The 22625-nt window shown below is 39.5% G+C and overlaps 1 protein-coding gene across 1 annotated transcript in view; it reads left to right on the top strand.

The window, feature by feature from the left end:
• Positions 1-17499, top strand: part of Gna13 (G protein subunit alpha 13) — a 44499-nt gene extending 27000 nt beyond the window's left edge. The window contains exons 3-4 of the mRNA XM_046422655.2: positions 8067-8117; positions 13272-17499. Coding sequence (XP_046278611.1) covers positions 8067-8117; positions 13272-13844 — 624 coding nt within the window. The 3' untranslated portion in view covers positions 13845-17499. The remainder of the gene's footprint in view (positions 1-8066; positions 8118-13271) is intronic.
• Positions 17500-22625: the final 5126 nt, after the last annotated feature.

Below are 22625 nucleotides of genomic sequence, written 5' to 3'. Positions count from 1 at the left end.
CAGCTAGGCCCAGGGGTGCACAACTATAATCCCAACAACTCAAGAGGCTTGAGTCAAGAGGATCACAAGTTCAAGGCTAGCCTTTGCCATTTATCTGATGCAACTCATTGATAGTGTCCCAGGGTTCAACCCCCAAGACCAAAAATAGAAGTGTGGCATTCAGAGTCCTCATTTCTTGTATTTTTTGGGTGGATGTGAACTTAATACTAATGTTTTTAGTAATGTCATGCTCTAGCATACTGGTGACATTTGAAACATTTTCAGGTCATAACTTTATCACTGCAATCCATAGTGCCCTGAGCAGTAGTACCGAGTTGTGAGAGTGTCTCTCGTGGCCTCTGCCTCCACTACCACCTTCTAAGGAAGGGAGTATGAAAGCAGCCTTGGATGTTACACAAGCAGACAAGTGTGGCTGTGCTCCAATACATTGGCTTATGGACTTCATAAAGTTTGAACTTTATGTCATTTTCACATCATGAAATAGTAGTCCATTAATTTTTTCCCCCAACCATTTAGAAATGGGCCATACAAAAACAGGCAGTGGCTGGATTTGGCCTATTTGGCCTGCAGGCTGGATTGTAGATGAACATGATCTAGAATCTAGATAAACTAAAATATAACAATAAAAGTTAAGTGACTTTGAACCAACAATAGTAATTTACTACCATTGTTGCTACTTGTTCAGTAGTACTGTGATGAGGGTCATTTTTAAATGTTTTGATACATGTTGCCAAATTGTTTTCTAGAGTTTGTATGCCTTGCTTTTTAAAAAACAAAAAATATTTGAGTCTCATCTTTATGACTTTAGAAATTATATCCTTCAGGCATGGAGCAGATTTTAAAGTTAAAATCTCTTCTTTTTACCTCTTTTCCTTTTAGAGTTGCCCCTTTCCTATTGATATAAAGCTACCAGTATTTTTGAGTGTCCTCAAAAAAAGCAGATAATTTCTTCTTGTGTATTCTTTGGCTGTTCAGCTTAAATTCCATATCCTTTTAAAGTAGTACATTCTGTTAGATATTTCAGCTGTGCAAAAGAGCATTGAATAAATCTGCCGTTTGTCCAATAAATAGCAGGGCAAGTAAACTGATAAGTCTCTTTATAACTGAGTTTATTTAATATAAATTATTTTTTAACTTGTATTCTCAGTTTTTATGTTAACTTCAGATTTAGGCTTCTGACACGTTTTGTCTTTACAAGCAAAGAAATGGTGTTTGTAACAAATGATTCTTGTGAATAGGGGATAACATTGGGACCATTCCCAGCTTAGACACAATTTTATAAAACTGATAGGAAATACAGTTCATAGACCCTTATAGAATTTTAAAACTCGGATGATAACTGAAGCTTATCAGTGTTCATGGATTTTGACAACAATAAGCCTGTCTTATGACTAGAACCTGGTCCTCCCGCCACTGTGCCATTGTTTAGATGGAGTCTAATGTCCATAGACTAAAGAAATGCTGGAAGGAGTCCAGAGTGCTGTGCTGCTTTGTGCTCTTCAGGCCTGTTACGGTAACCTGGACAGGAAAAAAGAACTGAGAACTGACATAAAATATCTTCAATTTTAAAAGTCTTACCTATGAAATGAATTTTCTTTAGAATTTTATTGAAAATTCCATTCAGTAACATAAAATGGCCCAGGGAAAATTTGAACAATCTCATGTTATAACCAACAAAAAGGAAGTCTTTAGGCCACAGTATTTCTAATAGATGAAATCCTTTATTATTTTTTTTTAGCAAAGAGATTGAGCTACATAATTTGAATAATGAACCTGTGAAGTGAATTTCAGATAAATAGATGCATGGCACATAACGAAGGGAGAGTTTAACTTATAAATCATTAGTACAAATTGAACTTGTTACTTTGGATGGAACACAGATGATTCTCCTGCCATTGAACCACTTAATTCTCTTCATCATCCTATTGAGGAAATGGAGGCCTGGTGAAGGTGAGACTTGGCCAGATCTCCTCAGTTTTAGAGAAGGGACTGAAATTCCCATCCTTCACTTGATATCGACATTAGGAAACCAGTTCTTTTCATCACTTCTTCTAAAATTGATAGGAAAAAATAATTGTGGATAATGCTCCTTGGAATTCGTTTTTCTTTCACCAACACTCCTGGAGGGAGGAGAGGCTCTAGATGCTAGGCACTGATTGGGTCTGAGATTTGCATGAGGACACTGAAGCACAAACCAAAAGAAAAGATGGAAGACCTTGGGTCTCCTGAGCACAGACACAGCATCGTTCGTTTCCAGGTCCTCTGTGGTCAAATTGGAGGTAACATACATTTTGTGTTTTTTGATTTGCAGGGATTTTTTTTGAGATAGCAAGAAGATGAGTTTATGTCTGTTGTCTTTTTCTTTTTTTCAGTAAAACTCTCTCTCTCTTTTTTTTTTTTTTTTTTTTGAGTTGTAGATAGACAGCATGCCTTTATTTTATTTATTTATTTTTATGGTGCTGAGGATCGAACCCAGTGCCTCACGCATGCTAGGCCAGAGCTCTGCTGCTGAGCTAAAACCCCAGCCCTCAGTAAAACTCTTAAAAGCTGATGATAAAAATTTTTAAAAAGAATTTCCCGTATTACCTAATTCAAAAAAGCACTTAACCTTTATAAGAGCATGCATATGCACACATGTGTGCAGGTGGATGTTTAAATCATTGTTTTAGACTATTCTAATTTGGAAGAACATGAGCATTTGATTTTATCTAAATTGTAGAAAATCCATATTTAATCTTTTGTTTTTCTAAAGTGTAGTGGGGTTTTAGTTTACAACCATGCACATTAAAACGTTAGCCCTTTCTTATGTCTTCCACCCACGGTTCCCACTAATAGAAGGATCTATAGCAGCACCTATGATATGAAATGGTGAATTCGTATGTCTTTTTTGATTGGGGTAATACTTTAACTAAAATATGTTTTTCATAGGAATAATATTTAAAAGTGGACTAGGGTGTAGCTCAGTGGTAGAGTGCTTACCTCTCATGCTTGAAGCTCTGGGTTCAGTTGCAGCACACACACACACACACACACAAATTTAAGTGGGTTTACTCCTTGAATAAATACTGGCAAAGTGATGAGAGAGAAGGCAAACTGAAGTCACTTGGCATATTTAGGACTTAAAATATTAGAAACAATTCATATATTTCAATGTGAAAGAATTATAAATATTTTAATTTCAATTTTAAGGCTTTGAGTGCACAAAGGACTTGGTAAATTTTACTGATACAACTTGGTAGAGGTTGAGATTTAATCATAGGAACACATACATTTTCTGTAATTATTACCATTTGATTTTGGTGATATTATAAATTCTAATAAACAAGTCATGTAGTATTTGGACCCAAAAGACAAGATCCCCTCTTAGGGATGGCAATTAAATCAGGAATCTTCAGTGACAAGAACTTACTTTTAAAATGTATTTTAATAATATTTGTAATACTAAGAAAACAAATGGGGTGATTTTCTTCACCCATAATGCCACAAAATTACTTTTGCCTGTATTTGAAATAGCTAAATAAAATGATACATAATTCAGTCTATAGTCTTACGAATCCTTGAGTCCAGATGTGTTATGGAAAAGATAATCCAGTATATGGCTTGCTGTCTGTTGTAATAGCCACAGTTTTTGTGTAGCAGAGTATTTGAATAGATAGGATAAACAAAGCCTGTAAGGGACCTAATGTTAATTCATTGCAGATTTTGTTGCCAGATGAGTGTTGGGCCAAGCTTGCAGAAGCAAAAGCAAAAAAGTTTGTGAATCAGGGTATAGACGTATACTTAGTAATATACTACTTTAATTTAGTATTCAGTATAAATCACGTGGCAGTTACATCAGATATAATTGTTTTGACTGTAATATTCTGTTGCATTAGTATACAAAGATTTATTAAGTTGCCCCCCTAATATTCCAGACTTAATATTATAAGTAGCACTGAATAAATATCATTTTATATGTATCATTTTGTTTATGCTGAGTAAGTCCCTTAGAATGGACCCACAGTCGTTAAAAGTTTTATGGAGCCTGCTACTCTTAAATTGTAAAAGATCTGTGGATTTGCAGGGTCACTAGCATTGGGGTACACATTTGTCTACATCCTCACAAACAGTGCATTGAATGGAAGCATTTCCTTTAAAAAGGGTGGAAGTGTACTGCTTCAGATAATATAACAAGTTCATAAGATTACTTTAATTTTCATTTATCTGATCATTAGTTAAGACAAACAGTGCTAATTGAAATACATTTTTGTGTAGTTGAAATTTTATTGTTTTTTGGACATGGGGCTCATTTTCTCTTTTAAACAGAGTTCCTTTGCTCTGGGGTTTCTAAAATGCTAAACATTAGTCACCATAATGTGGAACTTCTCTGAGTTTGCACCTTAGTTAATTATAGAACCATCTACAAAACAGTCTTATATGATCTTGGCTTAATTTGTCTTCATCCAGACACACTGTTGAAGAATAAACTGAGTTTATTCTGTCAGGATAGGAGGGACAGGAGAGCCCTTGTGGCAGCAGTTGGTAGGCATCTTACAACTGTTTAACCACTGCTGTAGGCATTCTTCTGTGATCACTATAGATGTAAACCAGAAAGCACGTGGAGCTGTTTGCTCAAAGCTGTCTCTCACAATGTTATTTTGAAAATATTAAAAACTATTTATTAAAGAAATGATTCTCATAGGTTGATAGTTTTATTTAGTTTTTTAGCATATAAATACTTAAATTATTATTACCACTAAAATTTATGTATAACAGGTGTCATGGTATATACCTATAATGCCAGCAACTCAGGATGCTGAGGCAGGAGGATCACAAGCTCAAAGCCAGCCTCAGCAGCTTCGCTGAGGTCTCAAAAATTAAAAAGGGCTGGGGGGGCTGGGGTTGTGGCTCAGTGGTAGAGCACTTGCCTCGCACATGCGAGGCATTGGGTTCGATCCTCCGCACCACATAAAAATAAACAAAATAATGATATTTTATCCATATATAACTAAAAAAATATTTAAAAAGAAAAAGTGGGGGGGGGCTGCTGGGGATATAGAATTCACCTCAGTTTAATCCCCAGTATTACCAAAGAATTATGATAATAACTGCTTACGTGGAAAATCAGAATGCAAGCTTGTCTCTGTTATTTCAACTGTGATCTTAAATATATAAAAAAAAGATCAAAAGGAAATATCCTTGTATGTTTAACTGGTTATCAATGAGCGATGAAATTAACACTGCTTATTTCCTTCGTAAGTACTCAAAGCACTTCACCTCCTTTGGGTTGTGCAAATAAGCCTCTAAGTAAATGTATAGATATAAACCAGAAAGCACGTGGAGCTGTATCTTTAAATGAAAATACTACTTTTTCATTAAAATGAGTGACATAATACAAAATGTTCACATGGGTTTGACCAAATAATCCGTTAATGCAGAGTGAATCAGTGGAAATTTTTATTTTCCTTTCTCTGAAAAATCTTTAGATGCTATAAATAGTGTACCAATCTCCCAGGTCCAGAAAAAAATAATTACTAATTACCATTACTTATAATCCCGAGGATATCACCGGCACTCCCTACCTGCTGCACATGGCTCCTACTCCATGATATCCTTTAAAGCAGTGGTTTTTGAAGTGGGGTCCACAGTCTACTAGGGATCACCAAAACCCTTTCCAGGAGTCTTTGAGTTAGACATTCTTCAGAGTGACACTAGATGTATTTTCATTTTTCACTATGTTGACACATAACCCTGGTGTTACAGAACAGCAGCAGGTAAAGTGCCCTAGTGGGCCAAACTGCCAGCTCTGTGGCACTTAGACCAGGGTATTAGTCTCTAGCTGAACTGGTTGTGTTCTTTACTGTCATGTTATTGTGCACGCCTATAGTCCCAGTGGCTCAGGAGGCTGAGGCAGGAGGATCACGGATTCAAAGCCAGCCTCAGCAACAGCGAGGTGCTAAGCAACTCGATGAGACCCTGTCTCTAAATAAAATACAAAATAAGGCTGGGGATGTGGTTTAGTGGTTGAGTGCCCCTCAGTTCAATCCCAGTAACCAAAAATAAAAATTAAAAAAGAAACAGAAACAAACAAAAAATTCCAGTTTTACTTAAGACTACCCTTGAAGGAACTGTAAAATTGTTGGTTGTGTTAAAGCTTCACCCTTTACTACATCTCTCTAACATTCTCTTTTGAAATGGGAGGCACACTATCGTCCAAAGCAGGACGATAGTCTCCAGGCAAAAGCACAAGAGCAGGTGGGTGGGTTGGGAGCTGCGCCAGCTGTGTTTTCCATGTAGTGCCATTTTCACCTGGAAGAACAACTGGCATTGATGTTTTAGAGAATAAATGAGGTTATTAGCTATTCATTTCATGGAAAATAACTGTGATTTTCTGTTACCAGTGAGAAAACTTGAACTTTTGAGTGAAAATGAGAATTTAGGAAAACTTGTCCTGTCTGCCACTGTGAACTTGGCAGCTTCCAAAGACTTGTGATAAGATTGAGGTGATATTAACAAATATAATTATTTAAAATATTTTATAATGAAACATTTGGAAGATCTGCATAACTTAGTGACACCGTGCTCCAAATGGCCAGTGTCTGATGTTACAGAATTGTAGATGAGTAAAAGATCCATTCAAAGTAGAGGATAGACCAGTGAACTTTATAACCTAGGGAATTCAAAATGTTCATTGGTTAAGTTTCCAGTTTCCCAGGGAAATGACCTTTATGAAACTCCCACTCACCAAGTTTTGGTATGGTAATAAAGAAGAATATTTATAATTATCTGTAAAGGTTATTCGAATACTCATCCTTTTCTAATATCACTGTTGTGTGTGGCCAGCATTTCTGCATTTATTTCAAACAGAATAACCTGTCATAACAGTTCAAATGCAGAAACAGATGAGAGCCTCCCTGTCAAATATTTTAACGTATGTGTAATGGACTTACTGATGTTTTAAAATGAAATAACAAAAGTACTTGGTAAGATTTCTGTTTATTCTGTAATATGGTGAGTAGCAATAGCTGTAACCTATATAAACAAAAGCTTTGGGGATCCTCAGGAATCTTAAAACACATAAAGGGCTCTTGAAACCAAAAACTTTGAGAACTGCTGCTTTAAAGTCTTGTGACTCATTGTGTTCCTGAGTGTCCCTTGAACTGTAGACACTGGAACCTAACTCCAGACCTGCTGATTGAGACCCTGCAGCCTGAGGATCTGGAGCAGCTTCAGGCAGGACCGGGCAGCAGCACACAGCAGGGCAAGTTGAAACAGAGGGCGAGGGCCTGGACACTCAGACCCTGAGCAACCTTCTTTCCCAAAGCGAATTCCCTTCTTCTTGAGTCTTAGCTGTTTGAAATTCCTTGGAGATCTAATAAAAATCTAGACTCAGAAAGGGTAAGGAAAAGAAGACCCATCAGAGTTGTGAAGCCCCCAAAATTCCCAGAATCTTGGGGAGCTCTGTGTGTCTGTCCAGGCACACGCCTATTCCAGGAAGATGTTATTTGAGTTCTTGCCTCTCCTCTGGTTTGTTCTCATCCCTGAAGATAAGCACCACTGCTGTGAACTCGAGAAAAATGTAGACAAAAAAGAATCTCATTTTAGTTTTAGTGATAGATTTGTGTTTATCTCAAGAGTAATTTTTAGGGCTGAGGTTGTGGCTCAGGGATAGAGCACATCCCTAGGACAGGTGAGGCCCTGGGTTCAATCCTCAGCGCCATGTAAAAACAAATAAACAACAAATAAATAAAGGTTAAATTCTTTAAAAAAAAGAGAGAGCGAGAGAGAGAGAGCAATTTTTACATCTTCCCTTTGGGAGACATAGTTCTATCAGAAAATCTTACCTGTAATCCCATCCAAGTAGATGATCATTAGAGCAGTTATAAAATTAACCAGCCTTTGCAGATTTAGCACTTTGACAGAGCAGACTTACACATTTTTAGAAGGGTTTGCAGTTCATTCTGAATTAGTGACTAAACAAAGTATGTTTGGATTAAGTGTACAACCAGACAGTGGAATATAAACTGTTGTAACAAGATCTTCCATTTCTGAACCTTCGTAACTATTTATTTTCTTCTTGTTTTTAGGGTGAATCTGTAAAATATTTCCTGGATAACTTGGATAAACTTGGAGAACCAGTAAGTTTTAAAACTGGATGTTCATGTTTGTTGATGTCTAAAAGCAATAGTCAGGATTCTGATGTTTTTACTTTGGTGTAGCTTATTAGGAAATTTAGAAAAAATACACATTGAGCTGTTTGCCTCTTCCTTTTTTCCTAGTGGCAGTAGTCTGACTCATCCTGTCTTATTTAGAGTGATTGGTAGCTAAAAATATTGAATGACTTATATTTTTTCAAAATGAAAAAATTATTTTCCAGTTGCGACACTTTTTTCTCCCTTTACCATCTAGCCCTCTGCCAGTTTCCTTGAGTAATTGCCCTGCCCTCTGTTTCATGGAAGTAAAACTGTTAAAGAGATTTATGGTTCACGATGAGATTGCACATTATCTACTATCTTTCAGTGTGATTGGGGGTTTTGTGAGCAGAGAAGGAAGAACACAGTGGGCTGATTTGTTTCCAGACCATTAGTAAAGTCTGTTTGCCAGTTCAGGACTCCTTTGTGTTGAGTTGCAGCATGCAGGCTTGATCCTGGAGGCCTGCTCAAGAGACTGCACGAGGTAGGAGAGGGGTCCCCCTTGGAAAGAGTCTGTACCTTCCTGCATGTCTTTCCTCCAGCCCCCCAGCTGCACCAGAGCTGCCTCTGGCTTCCTGGGGCCACGGCAGGCAGAGCGCCACTTGGCTGTCCTCCGTGTTGGACTAGTGCAGAGGAGTTCATTAGAATCAAGATTTCTGCTGCTTAGAAAATGTTTGAATGCCATCGCCCTAGAGACTCTGTTACTCATTAAGTTTAGTGTAGCTTCATTTGCCTGCCTCCTTTTAAAGCAATTTTTTTTTTATAAATGTTAATATGGTCTTGTGGGTTCTTTGAAGAAAAGCACAAAATGAACCTGTTCCTAGGAAGAAAGTCGTGTGCTGCTGGGAGATGTAGGCATGTGAAGCAGTACCTTCTTTTCCCCAGCAGGAAAACGTTTTCCCTTTATTTATTTATTTATTTTTAATTGCATTTGTCTGCTTTTAAGATAGTATGTTTTAGCCCAGCCAGTTTCTTAGACACGGGAGCCCCCTGAAATTGACATCTCCAAAAATGTATGTTTTTACTCATTCAGTACAGTACACATCAGTAAAACTTTGTATTAAGGTTTGTCTTTTTCTTTCCATCTGGTCAGATTATAAACTTTTTTTTTTTTTTTTTTAATTAAGTACAGGTCAGCCAGAGGGAAGGCTTGGTAGATAACCTACTTATTAAGAGTTATTTCTTGTTGTCAAAACAGAGATGACTTGACCTGCTCTTGTCAATGTACTTTTCCAGTAGACCTTCCTTCCATGAACACACCATTCAAGTAGGTCCCCTCCTTCTGACTCTCAGTGTCAGCCCTCGATTTTTTCCTCTTTTGCATGTATTATAGCAGACAATTACTTTATATTTACCCTTTACCTATCTCTTTCCATAAGGGCCAGGATCTCATCTCCTGATCACGAAGAGTTGAGACCCTGGTACCTAGAGAAAGTGCCTGGCTTGAAGTCGGCACTCAACAAACCGCCTTTTGTGCTTTTCTCTGCAGTGCCGGGAGGGGGGGGGTGGGGTGCAGGCCTTGATACGTTAGGTAAGCACTCTACCACCGAGCCACACGCTTAGACCAGAAAATGAATTCTCCAGAATGAATTCTCCAGGCCAACTCTAACCAATTTGTAGTGGCTACTTAGAATCTTATGTTGACAATAACTCTGAAGCCACATCTGGAATAAAAAGAAGAGTTGAGATCAACATGTAGTTGTAAAGAAGGGGAGAATAATCCTGGGTGTATTTTTGTCATCCATTTTGTACATATCAGACAAGTCACAGGATTGTACTGGCTACATCTCTTAGGTCCCAGGGCCATTGAAACCCTGCACTTAGCCCTGTGACATTGTTGGAGATGGAACAACACAGGGGACAAGGATTTAAGTCCCAGCTCCGTTGCAGACTGGCTCTGTGTGACATCAGCATCTCTAAACTGCAGTTTCTTAATCCATAATATGGACATAGTAAGGGAACCCAGCTTGTAGGGATACAGAATATTACATAAAATAAACCCAGAGTGTGTAGAAATGTAGCAAATGCCCAGTGTTGGCTTTTTTTTTTTTTTTTAAATCTCTACATTTAAAGAGCTCAGTCTAATCATAGATGGAATTAACATACTTAAACAAGTAAAGACCATTTAATGATACAGAGCACAAAGATATTAGCTTATGGATTGAAAAGTTTCTTTCTGGAAAAGTTGGAGCTAGCGCATAAAGAGTTAGTGAACCTAACTGCCTGAGGGGCAGGATGGATTTGGACAGATAAGGAGATGCGGCCCCCTGAGGCAGGGGACAACTGGGTGTGTTTGTGTTAGACCCTGCTGTCTGGTGAAGGATGCGTGCAGTTCTAACATGGGAAAGCGCTTCTAGAAGGCAGTGGCTTCAGTGTTTGTCCACTGTGCTGCGCTTGCATTGTTGTTGAAATCGATGGAGGTGTGATGGTACTGAGGTGAGGCTTTGTGCAGGTCTTGGTGTTAGGCACCTGTGTGGAGCATGAACATGCATAACAGAGTCTGCTGACCGCAGAAAAAAAGGTGTATGGAGAGCCACAAAAGCCAGTCAGAGCAGATTCTGGATCTGACACAGCGGGGAGCCATCGTAAGGTCTGCGGTTATGATGCGGGAGGTTGGCTTGGGAGAGCCAAGAGGTGAGCCATCAAGGCAGAGAAGCTAGGGATGAGAGGACAAGCCATACCTGAGGTGATAAAAAAATGGGGTGTGGAAATAAAGAGGAAAGAGAGCGCGTAACAGATGCCAAGAAGGAACTGGGGATTTGATACAACTGGAGATGTCAGGGAGGAGTCCAGGATGACGGAGGACAGAAAGATGCGGGGACTGTTGGTGGGGCAGGAATTGGGAAGCAAAGCACACTCTTGGCTGAGAGGGGCTGGCCAGGGAGGAGAAGAGCTTCTTAGTGAGCACGTGAAGGTCACTGAGCCTGATGACTGGCGAGCATCAGAAGATGAGAGGCTCAGCGCAGGAGCCCCTGAGGTTCCAGCCTTCCTTGACTCCGCCTTTTCTGCAGTGGCAGTGACGGCAGTGTAGTGAACACACAGTGACAGCTGACCACTTGCCACACATGGCTCTTTTTTTTAAAATTTTTTTAAATATTTATTTTTTAGTTGTAGTTGGACAAAATATCTTTATTTCACTTATTTATTTTTATGTGGTGCTGAGGATGGAACCCAGGTCTCGCATATGCAAGGCGATCGCTCTACCGCTGAGCCACGACCCCAGCCCCACACATAGCTCTTAAGCACTCACCCTTTTAATTTGCTTAGTCCTCAAGGCAACCCTCTGCATGTCATCTCCACTTTACAGGTGAAGAAACTGAGACACAGAGAACTTCAGTGGCTTGCCCAAGGTCACATAGGTATAGTGGCCAGCTGGCTGTAGGAATCACATTCCTAATCAACGTACTCTATTCTGCCATTTAGCACTTGATTACATTCTGTGCTTCATGCAGATTAGACTTGAGACTCCTGACTAGATTGCTAGTTCATTATAAAGACGATAATAGAGAACTTTGGGATTTTATGGAATTAGAAAGTTTTCAAAATGCTCAGGGCTGGCACATTCCTGAAGTAGGCAGCACAGCCAGAAAATGGAAATGGGACCATCTTCTGGAAGCAATTGGACTTTTGGTATCCAGGATCATTACAGTGTTTGTACGCCTCATAATCTTATCCCTGGTTGTTTTCCTCTTAAGAAATAGTCCAAATGATGTGTGAGAACTTTAATTGCAGTATATCTGTTAATTACAGCAAAAAGCATTGGCAACACCCCACTAGTAGAGGAATGTTAATGTAAATCATAGCACATTAATGCTTTTATGTGACTCACAGTTTTTTAAAAAATGAGATGACACCAGCATGGAATTCAGTTCATGGTAAATGTTAAGCAGAATATGAAGGCAGGCTAAAAATCGTATAGTGCTCATTATCAGTAAAATTGCAATGTATGTGGACAAAAGCTAGAAGAAAGCATGGAAACGCTAACACTTTTATTGGAGTCCTATAGTTATATAATGAGTGGTTGGGATTGCCAATAACTAAAACTGATCTGCTGTTTTAACATTCTTAATTCTATTGGTGTCTTTGTGAGGAGATGAGTACTTGTGTTGTAATGAAATTTCAAAATCATTACACTACATGGAAAGACATAAAATGCAGACAGCATTGTGAATAACAGCATTGTTTAGAATCCTGCCTTGAAGATATTTTGGCCTTGGGGATGAGCACAAGACCTCTCCTGTTACCTTAACATCCTGCTAAGAAGCTGCGACAGTGTGAGGAGGCATACTGGACCCCCGCTGCATTGCTTCAGGAAGTATGCCTGCAGAGTGTAGCTGGGGATGGCCACTGGCAGCCGCCCTTTGCTCAGATTCTTAAAGCCCAGGAAGAGCTCACTCTGTCTTTGCAGCTTTTCCTGCAAGGCACAAAGGCAGGTCTGATTCCCTCCAGTTCACAGGCACAGGTATTGACACATAGTAAGTGACTAGTTATGAGTTCTTGGGTCAATAAATGAGAAAATTGGAACACAGCTACTTGGACAATACTCTAGAAACAAACTTAGCAAGTGTCCCAAAGTACATGTGAGTAGAGGAAGTGTTTTCCACACGTGTCATAGAGCAGCAGTAGTCCTTGGGGCTAGTTGTGCGTCCTGGAGCCGTGATGCACAGTAAGTCAGCATTAAAGTGGATTCGAGAGGCAGACAGAACCCGGGGTGAGCTGATTGGGTTCGGATGCCCTTGCTTTTAATAGAGGTGCAAGGAGCAGTGTGGAGATGGTGAGTGTGGGGGCACGGGGAGCACTCTGGGGGGACCGAGAAGTGCGTAGCAGTGGGAGGAGGCTCAAGTTGAACGTGCAGCGGGGCGGCTGGGGACAGCCTGCAGATAAGACTTCAGCTTAAATGTGAGTAGTATTGCAGGGGTGAAAACAATAGTAGATGCTGGTCATTGGTGGTGAATTTTGAACCAGTTTTTGTCAGCTAACATTATAATAATTCTTTGGCATTTTTTAATGAGAATAATAGTACTACAGTACTATTATTTTTTAAAAATTCTGATAATGACTTCTGGATTACTGAGTATACAACTGTTTTTTCTTTTCCAGGATTACATTCCATCACAACAAGATATTCTTCTTGCCAGAAGACCCACCAAAGGCATTCATGAGTATGACTTTGAAATTAAAAATGTTCCTTTCAAAATGGTTGATGTAGGTGGTCAAAGATCAGAAAGGAAACGTTGGTTTGAATGCTTTGACAGTGTGACGTCAATACTTTTTCTTGTTTCCTCAAGTGAATTTGACCAGGTGCTTATGGAAGATCGACTGACCAATCGCCTTACAGAATCTCTGAACATTTTCGAAACAATCGTCAATAACCGGGTTTTCAGCAATGTCTCCATAATTCTTTTCTTAAACAAGACAGACTTGCTTGAGGAGAAGGTGCAAATTGTGAGCATCAAAGACTACTTCCTAGAATTTGAAGGGGATCCACACTGCTTAAGAGACGTCCAAAAATTCCTGGTGGAATGTTTCCGGAGCAAACGCCGGGACCAGCAGCAGAAGCCCTTATACCACCACTTCACCACTGCTATCAACACGGAGAACATCCGCCTCGTTTTCCGCGACGTGAAGGACACCATTCTTCACGACAACCTCAAGCAGCTTATGCTACAGTGATGTACAAAGACTTGCTATTTTAATACCTTTTGTGTTTTTGATTGTTTTCTGTTTGTCTTGTCTTGTTTTTTAAAATAGCAGTTTACAACAAGAATTAGAAAAGTCTTGATTCTGTGTTTAACTTTTGGGAAATCTTAGTCCTGCGGCCTTTGGTTTGTGGCTGGACGCTGCTGAGTAACACATTGCCAATATCCGCTGGAATTCAGGCTTGGATTGGTCTCGCCACGGCTCCCGCTCATGTCCAGTTGTCATTTCCTAGCCAACCTCAGGCTTCAAATTCTTCCACCTTTTAAAAAGAGTTCTCTGTAGTGCCAAGTGTAGACGGCATCCTTGAGTACATGTAGGAATGCCTTTAGGAATTTAGGCTCTCGTGCAGGGAAGAGATCTTCAGTCTGCCTTACACAGAGCGGGACACGCGCTGCCCAGCCTACCACTTCCTATTGTGAAAGCACTGTTGGAAAAGGTTTTATTGACATCGGTCAATTTACACGCAGGTTTAGCCTTCATGTGTTCATAATTGCATATATACGCAACAGTTGTTTTGTTTCAAAATTTCTATGGTTTCTGAAGGCAATGTTCTTAGTGTTTTAAAGTTTACATAAGGATTTCTAGTCTGGTCTGGTGGGAATGGTACCAGGGAGCAAATGCTATAATAGTGTCAAAGTAATGAGTGACCTACAGTTTGCCTTTTTCCTATTTCCTGATCATGTGATTTAATGTTTCATATGTGAAATAGTTTGGCCACAGCAGCAACTAAAAATTGCAAGTGACTTGGTAACAAATAAACGTAATTGGTCCAGAATGCCATGTGGGTCACTCCTCAGTCCTGTCTTGGTTGACTTTGCTCCTTACTCAAGGAAATCAGTGTCACATCATCACTTATTTCTTTTGCTCTTCTGTCCCATCCCCAGCAACAACAAACTGTGGCATTTAAGGGAGTCTTCTGTTTATTTGGAGCTTGCCAAGGGTAGTATTTTCCTGTCAAACTATTCAAGAAGGCATTATTTGAGATTGCTGTTCATTCTTGGTGTGTCTCTAAAAGATACAGTATGTACATGTTTGTGTAATTATTGATTATGAGATGCCAGCTTTATCAAGGTACATTTTCAAATTTTAAGAATGCTTATAAGGAAAAGTAGTAATTTTTTTAGTTCACACCTAAAGGTGATTACATTTGACCTCCCATTGCTTATCACATTCAACCATGCCGTGGAGTAGCTTGGATTGCAGATGGTGAGCAGAATGGCTGGTGTGCAGGACTGCCTGTAGGTTTTATGCAGTGTTCAATTGGATTCAAGATACAGATGTACAAAGCTGGTACAGTTTGCAAGATCTGACGGCTTTTCTGCTTTTCCTAAAAATTGTGATTAAGACTGTGATATCTGTCACTTTACTGTATAGCTGACTGTGTTCTCAGGTATTTTATTGGTCCTTGAAAGATTGGTCAACATTGTGGATCACCTGTCCTTTCCTAGACAGTGGCTCTTGTCCTGTCTTGCTGTCAGGTAGGAGAGGTAGACCTTGCAGTGTGCTAACCAGGGATTTGTTCTTGACATCCTGGCTTTTTCTTGCATTTGAAGTTTCACTGTCATTACATACGTTTAAATCTTAGTGTTTTCATGCCTTTGTAATACATGAGCTTCAGACACACAGCCCAACATGGTAATAATGCAGGTATTCATAGCATAATTCGTGCATGTTTTAATAGTTCTATTAGTGCTTCTTGCCAAAAAGGATAGAATATATTGTTTAAATTTAAAGGGTTAGCATAACCCCAGTGCTAATGAACATCTGAGTATGTGCACAGTACTATTGGGCCTGTTTGGTAGAGCCTACTGTAAATTTAGCTGATAGTTTTATTGAGTGGCCAAGACAAATATTTAACTACAGTGAAGGCTTCAGTCAGCTCCCTATAGAAGGTTGACAACTTAGTCTTATTGAAGCTATTTTAAGATCTGTGATAAGCATAAATATTGTCTGATAAAGCAGAAAATACCAAGTTTCCCTCTTTTTAGCTGCCACCAAGAAATGTTAAAACACCAACTAGATATGGTGTCATTTGCAGCTTTCTTCTGATGTGTGCAATGTCTCACAATCAACATTCTTTTAAAATAGGATTTAGAATCTATTTTGAGGCAATAAATTCTATTTAATTTATCAGCCTTGCTTAGACCTTCAGTAGAACTATGAGATTCAACCTATAGGCTTCAGTCCACGTTCTCCTGTGCTGTATTTTAAATTATTTGAAAGGAATCTCTTGCCTATATCATGAAAGCCACATCCTTTGAATTCAAGTACCACTGTATGAAAAAGAAGTTGGAATTCAATGAGCAGAACTGAGAAGGTGCTCTTACTTTTCACTGTGCTAACTTCCCCTGATCTCTAAAAAAAGTAACTCAGATTTCAAGTTCTTTGATGTATTAAATTTTCCAAATCTTTGGTTATGGTTTGGAATAAAATGTGCCTATTTCTGTATTGCTTTCCGGTCTTCAATCTGAATGCCTTCTCATTTATCTGAAGAAATCTCACACCGTGTCTTTGTTGACCTTGAAGAAATTATACAGAACTGCCTTATCAATCAGAGAAAACACAAATTACACCTTAATTTTTATAAGGAAAGGGTTTTGTCAAATGTTTTCTGAAGATCTGAGTAATTCAAGGCATTCCTCTGCCACTTAAATATTATTTTTAATAGCCTTAATTGTTGCTTCCTGCCAAATATTGCATTAAGGTGAAGTCTTCATTTCAGTTTTATATCTGAATAAAATATCTGAATTTTATATCTGAAAAGGGCACTTGATGGCTAATGAGCAACTGCAGCCAAAGAAGACAGTGTGGAATGAAAGTTATTGTTTTTGTTTCCTTTTAAGTTCCATTGACGGATACATTACATAGACAGGATCCTCTGGTTACTCTCTAGAGGCGAGACCATCAATGAAAATCTTGTTTGGTTGGTGGCAGTGGTTGGTTTAAAGGGGAAGGAAACGGGCCAGAAGTGGTGATGCACACCTCTAGCCTCTAATCTCAGCAACTAAGCAAGGCCCTGAATAACTCAGCAGGACCCTGTCTCAAAATAAAAAATAAAAAGGGCTGGGAGTGTGGTTCAATGGTTAAGTGCCCCTGGGTTCAATCTCCAGTACCAAAAAACCAAACTAACCAACAACAACAACAAAAAAAAAGTGGAAGGAAATAAGACCACCTAATACCAGAAGATAGTAGAAGTATTGATTAAGATTCAACAGGAATCTTGTGCCCTATAATTAAATCTTAACTTTCAGTGTATGCCCAAATACTTGTATCTTGTGCTTTTGATAAAATGTATTTGTCAGCATTAGTATTCACATCTGGTTATGCCTTATTTCTTTGGAGAATGAAGTTAGAAACTTTTGCTATTATGTCCTGAAATTCAAATCACTATTTGAGAAACTCTCAAATTGGTGCTTTCATTATTTAATGATACATTTAGACAAAACCCCAAAGGAGCCATTTGAAACAAGATTCTCTCCATTGCAATTTGTAGCAATGTTATTTCTGTATATGTAATGAGAAGGCTAAATATCAGTGTTAACTCTTCATTTCTTGTTTGAATCATGCAGTCATGCCTGTAATGCCCAAACATTTGTAACAAAACTCCCTAATAAATCTAGAGAAAGTTGCTCTGTTACCTTTTCATTTCTTTTAGTTTTACTAAAGGAACCAAGAACAAAAGTTTTGCACATTGTCTTCCCTTGGAAGTTCAGCGTGTCCTGGTCACTTGGCCTCCATACCGTTGTTTCAGCTTGTTCAGTTCCACAAATCAGATGATCTTTGTGTTGTGCTGCTTGACCGAAAAAGTACTGTTTTGTTTTTGTTTTGTTTTGTTTGTTTTTTAAATCCTAGAACACAAGTCAGCTTTTCTGTCTGGTAAAGAGAGGGGAAAGGTAATGAGGGGGCATGGCTGTGTCCTCCTGTTCCCGATGAAGCAGACGCTGCAGTACGTGCCCGCTGTGTCATGGTACGAGGTTAGGGCTTAATCCATTTACACTAGAGCTTGAGTCTGCATCTTCAACCTGAACATCTTAAACCAGTTTTTCTCTGGCTTTTTCAAGCACCATCAAGTAGATATTAGCCTTGGACTGGCACGTGATTGTTAACATCATTTGAAGTACACTATACCACTAGCATCCTTGTGTCTAGATGTGAATTTATGGTCAGCATTTAAATTAATATGTTCGCCCTTGTGGCATTCAGGTCTAACCATCTGAGTTTTAAATGCTGGAACTTAAACTGAATGAACATTGTTTTCTCAAAGCATTAATGATATAGCAGTATTTTCTGGGTTGATCAGAGATTTTCGTGACCTATACAAATCTACTGTGAATGATGGATATTTACAGATGGATTGAAGTCTACTGGGACCCACTGGGCATAACTTTCCTGTTGGTGAATATCAGTGATAGTAATAAACTACTTACTTGATATATGTGATTTGGGTTTGTATTTAGAAAGCTTGTTTATGATATTCCTTTAGTGAGTGATGTATTTGTCCTCAGGCAAGCCTCTTGGATGGTACCAGGAATCAAGGGGAGGGGGAAGGGATTAATTCTCATTAAGTATGTGTAACAATGCAACAAACTATGCCATTTATCCTTTACCTCTTACTTGAAAGCAGAATCGCAAAATGTTTTAAAATGGTTTTCTCTGCTACTCTAGTATGCTGTGGAGAGCTCATTTACCACAAGAAGCCTTATCAAAAAGTATATTTTGTAACAACCTCATAGATACTGTACCTAACAAATCATAATTTGTATTAGCTCCGAATAAAAGTATTTGTGGTTTAGGGTTTTTCATTGAACTTTTTATAATCTTCCAAGAACTAAGCACATTATTTGAGATTGTTGTAAATTTTTTTTTCTTTTTTTTTGGTCAGTGCTCTAGTTCAGGATTGGCAAATAAATTATTTGTGAGGAAATCTAAAAGGAAAAGATGGTTCGGTTTTTACAAAATTAATTGCTATTCATTAAGGCTTTTTACTTTTGTACATATTTTGCAAAAAAATGCCTCTTGCTATTAATAATTTGCTTTGTGAAAATTACTGACATTTAATAAACATTTACAAATGATTTGATACTATGATGTCATTTAAACTGTGTGAAGCAGATGACAAGGTTAAAGTTTGAAAGCAAAGGTTTCATCCAGTGACTTAAGGCTCAGCAGTCGACTTCAGCAGATCCCACCAATACTCTGCCTTAGTCAGTGGTGAAAAGCTTGTCCTGTGGAGAGGTGGACTCCTGTGGGTGTTTTCAGGAGGAGGAAAGGAAGCCACTGTGTTCTCTCTACTCTGACACGTGAGACTGCACTGGGCTGAGTCAGGGCTCCTGGTTTATCCAACTTTGTTAGGCCTAATGTAATAATAGAAGTAATGTTTTAAGAACTAACCTACATGTTACCACTTTTTTTTTTCTGATAAACTTTTAGAATATGATTTCCAGGAAAATTGCAAGATAGGGTTCCCTTCTCCTCCCCACCCCTGGAATAGTTACCCCAGTTAATATCTTAACATGACCTTGGTACATCAGGCATCATTAATGAACCAATACTGATAATGTTACTAACTAAAGCCTCATATTTCATTAGAATTTCCTGGGTGTTCCCTGAAGTCTTCTCTGATCCCCAGCCCGTCCTGCACCCACATTACATTCAGTGGCCGCGTCTCCTTGGACTCCTCATGGCCCCTACAGAGTGCTTGTTCTTCAGACTGACTTTATTTTTTATAACCTTAGCAGTTTTGAGGAGTACTGTCCGGGGGTTTTATAGAATGTTCCTCTGTTGGGGTTTGTCTGATGTCTTTCTCAAGACAGATGGGTTTTCAGACCTCAGAGAAATGCCGTTCTCTTCAACTCAAATCAAGTGACCTTCTATGGTTACCATTCATCTCCTTTCTTCACAACTCCAGCTAAATTAGAAGCTGTCACAGTGACTTGGCATATTTGGACCTTTTCTTAAGTGGCACTTATTGAAAGCTGGACTTGTACTTTTCTTCCCCCAAATGGAAGGCGAAGCTTTCCCCGCAATTGGAATTGCCTGCAGGTGTGAATAAACACTTGGTAGCAATGGCTGGCTTCCTGGCTGCTGGCTGGCTCCCTGGCTGTGTGGCCTCAGACTCTGGCAGGTGAGAGCTCTTTTAGGACCTCACTGTTAACAGAAAACTGTGGGTCTGAGGAAAAACTGAGAAAAATTGGATTTTGTATCTTAATGTCTAAAAAATGCAGGATTTTGCAAACAGGACCTTAAAGGTTTTCTGCAAGAGATTTAAGATCTTCCAAAATGGAAACTAATTGGCTTAAGCATTGGAATCCCAATAACAGCATACGATCTTTTATTGGAACAAAGGAATAATCATTATCATAAAAAAGAAAGCTACAGGCTGGACCCTATAATCCTAGTAATCCCAGCAATTTGGGAGGCTGAGACAGGAGGATTGCAAGTTCCAAACCAGCCTCAACAATTTATCAAGGCACTAAGCAATTCAGTAAGACCCTGTCTCTAAATAAAAAATACAATATAGGGCTGGGGATGTGGCTCAGTGGTCAAATGTCCCTGAGTTTAATCCCTGTCCCAAAATAAAAAGAACTGAGGATGTGGCTCAGTGGTAAAACATCCCTGAGTTCAATCCCCAATACCAAAATAAATACAATTAAAAAAAAAATTAAAGTGCCCAAACTTGAAGCTATTTTCTTATCAGAGTGTTTTGGCACAGTCATGGTTAATGGACACTGTGGGTGGGATGATGCCATGTTGGCATGGTGCTCTCAAAATGACCTGTTCTGTTTCCCACGATGTGGGCTGTGGAAAGAGAAAAAAGGCCTCTCAGTCTCTTGGGGATTCAAGAAACTCCTGGTTTACAAGTCAAACCAGAGATTTGTTTTGGTGACTTGGGAAATTTGGCAAATCCTCAAAAATCTAATGGCCCAGGGTGGTGTTTTAAAATACATACTGCAATTTTTCCTTGGAAATCAGTGGGGCACCTGAAAACCGGTATTGTTAGGGTCAGGGAGGAGTACCTGTGAGAAGACTGTGCAGCCCTTATTTTGCCAGAGTTCCATTTCTCCGAAATGCACCAAGGCAACAAAGGGCTCAAACAAGTTCTCAATACAAACTGGCCATTCAGGGCGGCTGGGTCGGCTTGTGTGTTCCCCACAAGAATACGAGGGAAGTCGTGTCCAGAATCCTGTAACGGAGTGGAGGGCTCGGTGTGTCTTCCCGTGAGGGGGAAAAGAGAAGCAGTTGAGTCTTTTTAGAAGTTGGGGTTTTTTTCGCAATCCACTGCACCGCGGCCCTCAACCGCCTTGAAGTTCTTCCTCGGTCCAACACTGAAGAAGAACGAGAAAAGCACAGGAGATGAAACCGAAGGTCACGCACTACTGACCCAGGGAGACAGAGTCTGGCCATCTTGGTTCTTCTTTCCTGTAATTCTGCACACAAGACCTCAGTTCTTGTTGGCTCTGTGGGGTTTGACTAGCTGGTTTCTCTTAACATCCGAGTGAGTTAATAAAGCCAGGTTATCCTGAGAAAGAGAACTCAGCACCCCCAGCTCGGCTCTTCTGATTTTTAACAGGCAGAAGATGCTGAAAATCAACATAAAGGGGGACAGCACCCCGGATGGGGCCGGCGGCTGCACTTGATGGAAGTGATGAGCGGTGGTTTAACTCGGGCGCTGGACCGCACGACCCTTAGCATAGTTTCCAATGAAAATTATTTTAAATAGTTGAATATTTCACTCAGTACCTCCCAGATTTTCGTGAGCATGAAAACATACCTTTGTAGCATCTTAGAAAAATTTTAAAACTGAGCCCATGTTCTGTGGATCACTGGTGTTACATGAACGATTCTCAGTTTAGGGGAAACATTCTAGGACCTTACCATCATTTTACCCCTTAGCAATAAAAAGTACAGTGATTTTATTTCTGCATGTTAAGATTAAGCTTTACGTTAGTTTTAGTCATTGTGTTCCTAGGTCTGGAGAGGGTTTTTTTGTTTGTGTTTTTGCTTCTCACTTTGGACTTGTTTTTCTACTTTGTTACAGGAAATTTCAAACATACACAAAAACAGAATAATATAAACTGCACATTCCATTCAGCTTCAACAGTAACTCCTGGCCAACCTAGTTCCATCCATATCCACACCTTTCCTACCTCCACCCCAGATTCTTTTGAAGCAAGTCCCAGTCGTCATAGCATATACATATAGCTGAAAATTTTCTATATATGTCTAAAACGCAGGGAGTCTTTTTCTTAGTTCGACCGGGAATAACACAACCTGAGTCCAGAAGACTACCTTCCTATTAGGGTCAGGCTGGTTGTCCAGGGTCATTCTCCAGCAGCGTAGGGCTACATCCAAGTATGTCCTCATGATCGTTTACAAAAGCCAGCTCAAGACTGTCAGCAGAGCCCAGAAGGACACTTGGCTATCAACACTGAGACTTTTCTTCACAGGTGTAGTGGTCAATTTGAATTGTCAACTTTTTTGTGGTACAGGGGATTGATCTCAGGGGCACTCAACCACTGAGCCACATCCCCAGGCCTGTTTTATATTTTATTTAGAGACAAGGTCTCACTGAGTTGCTTAGCACCTCGCTGTTGCTGAAGCTGGCTTTGAACTTGCAATCCTCCTGTTTCAGCTGGGATTATAGACATGCACTGCAATTTGATTGGATTGGGAGATGCTGAAGATTGAGAGGCTTCTGGGTGTGACAGGGTGTGTCTAGGAATGATTGGCATGTGGGATAGCCAACTGAAGGGT

Source organism: Marmota monax, unplaced genomic scaffold (genome assembly GCF_021218885.2).
Source record: "Marmota monax isolate L192 unplaced genomic scaffold, Marmota_monax_Labrador192_F-V1.1 WCK01_AAM20220418_F8-fsc00173, whole genome shotgun sequence".
Classification (NCBI taxonomy): domain Eukaryota; kingdom Metazoa; phylum Chordata; class Mammalia; order Rodentia; family Sciuridae; genus Marmota; species Marmota monax.
Note: the sequence above shows the minus strand (reverse complement) of the source record. Positions and strands in the feature narration are given on the sequence as shown.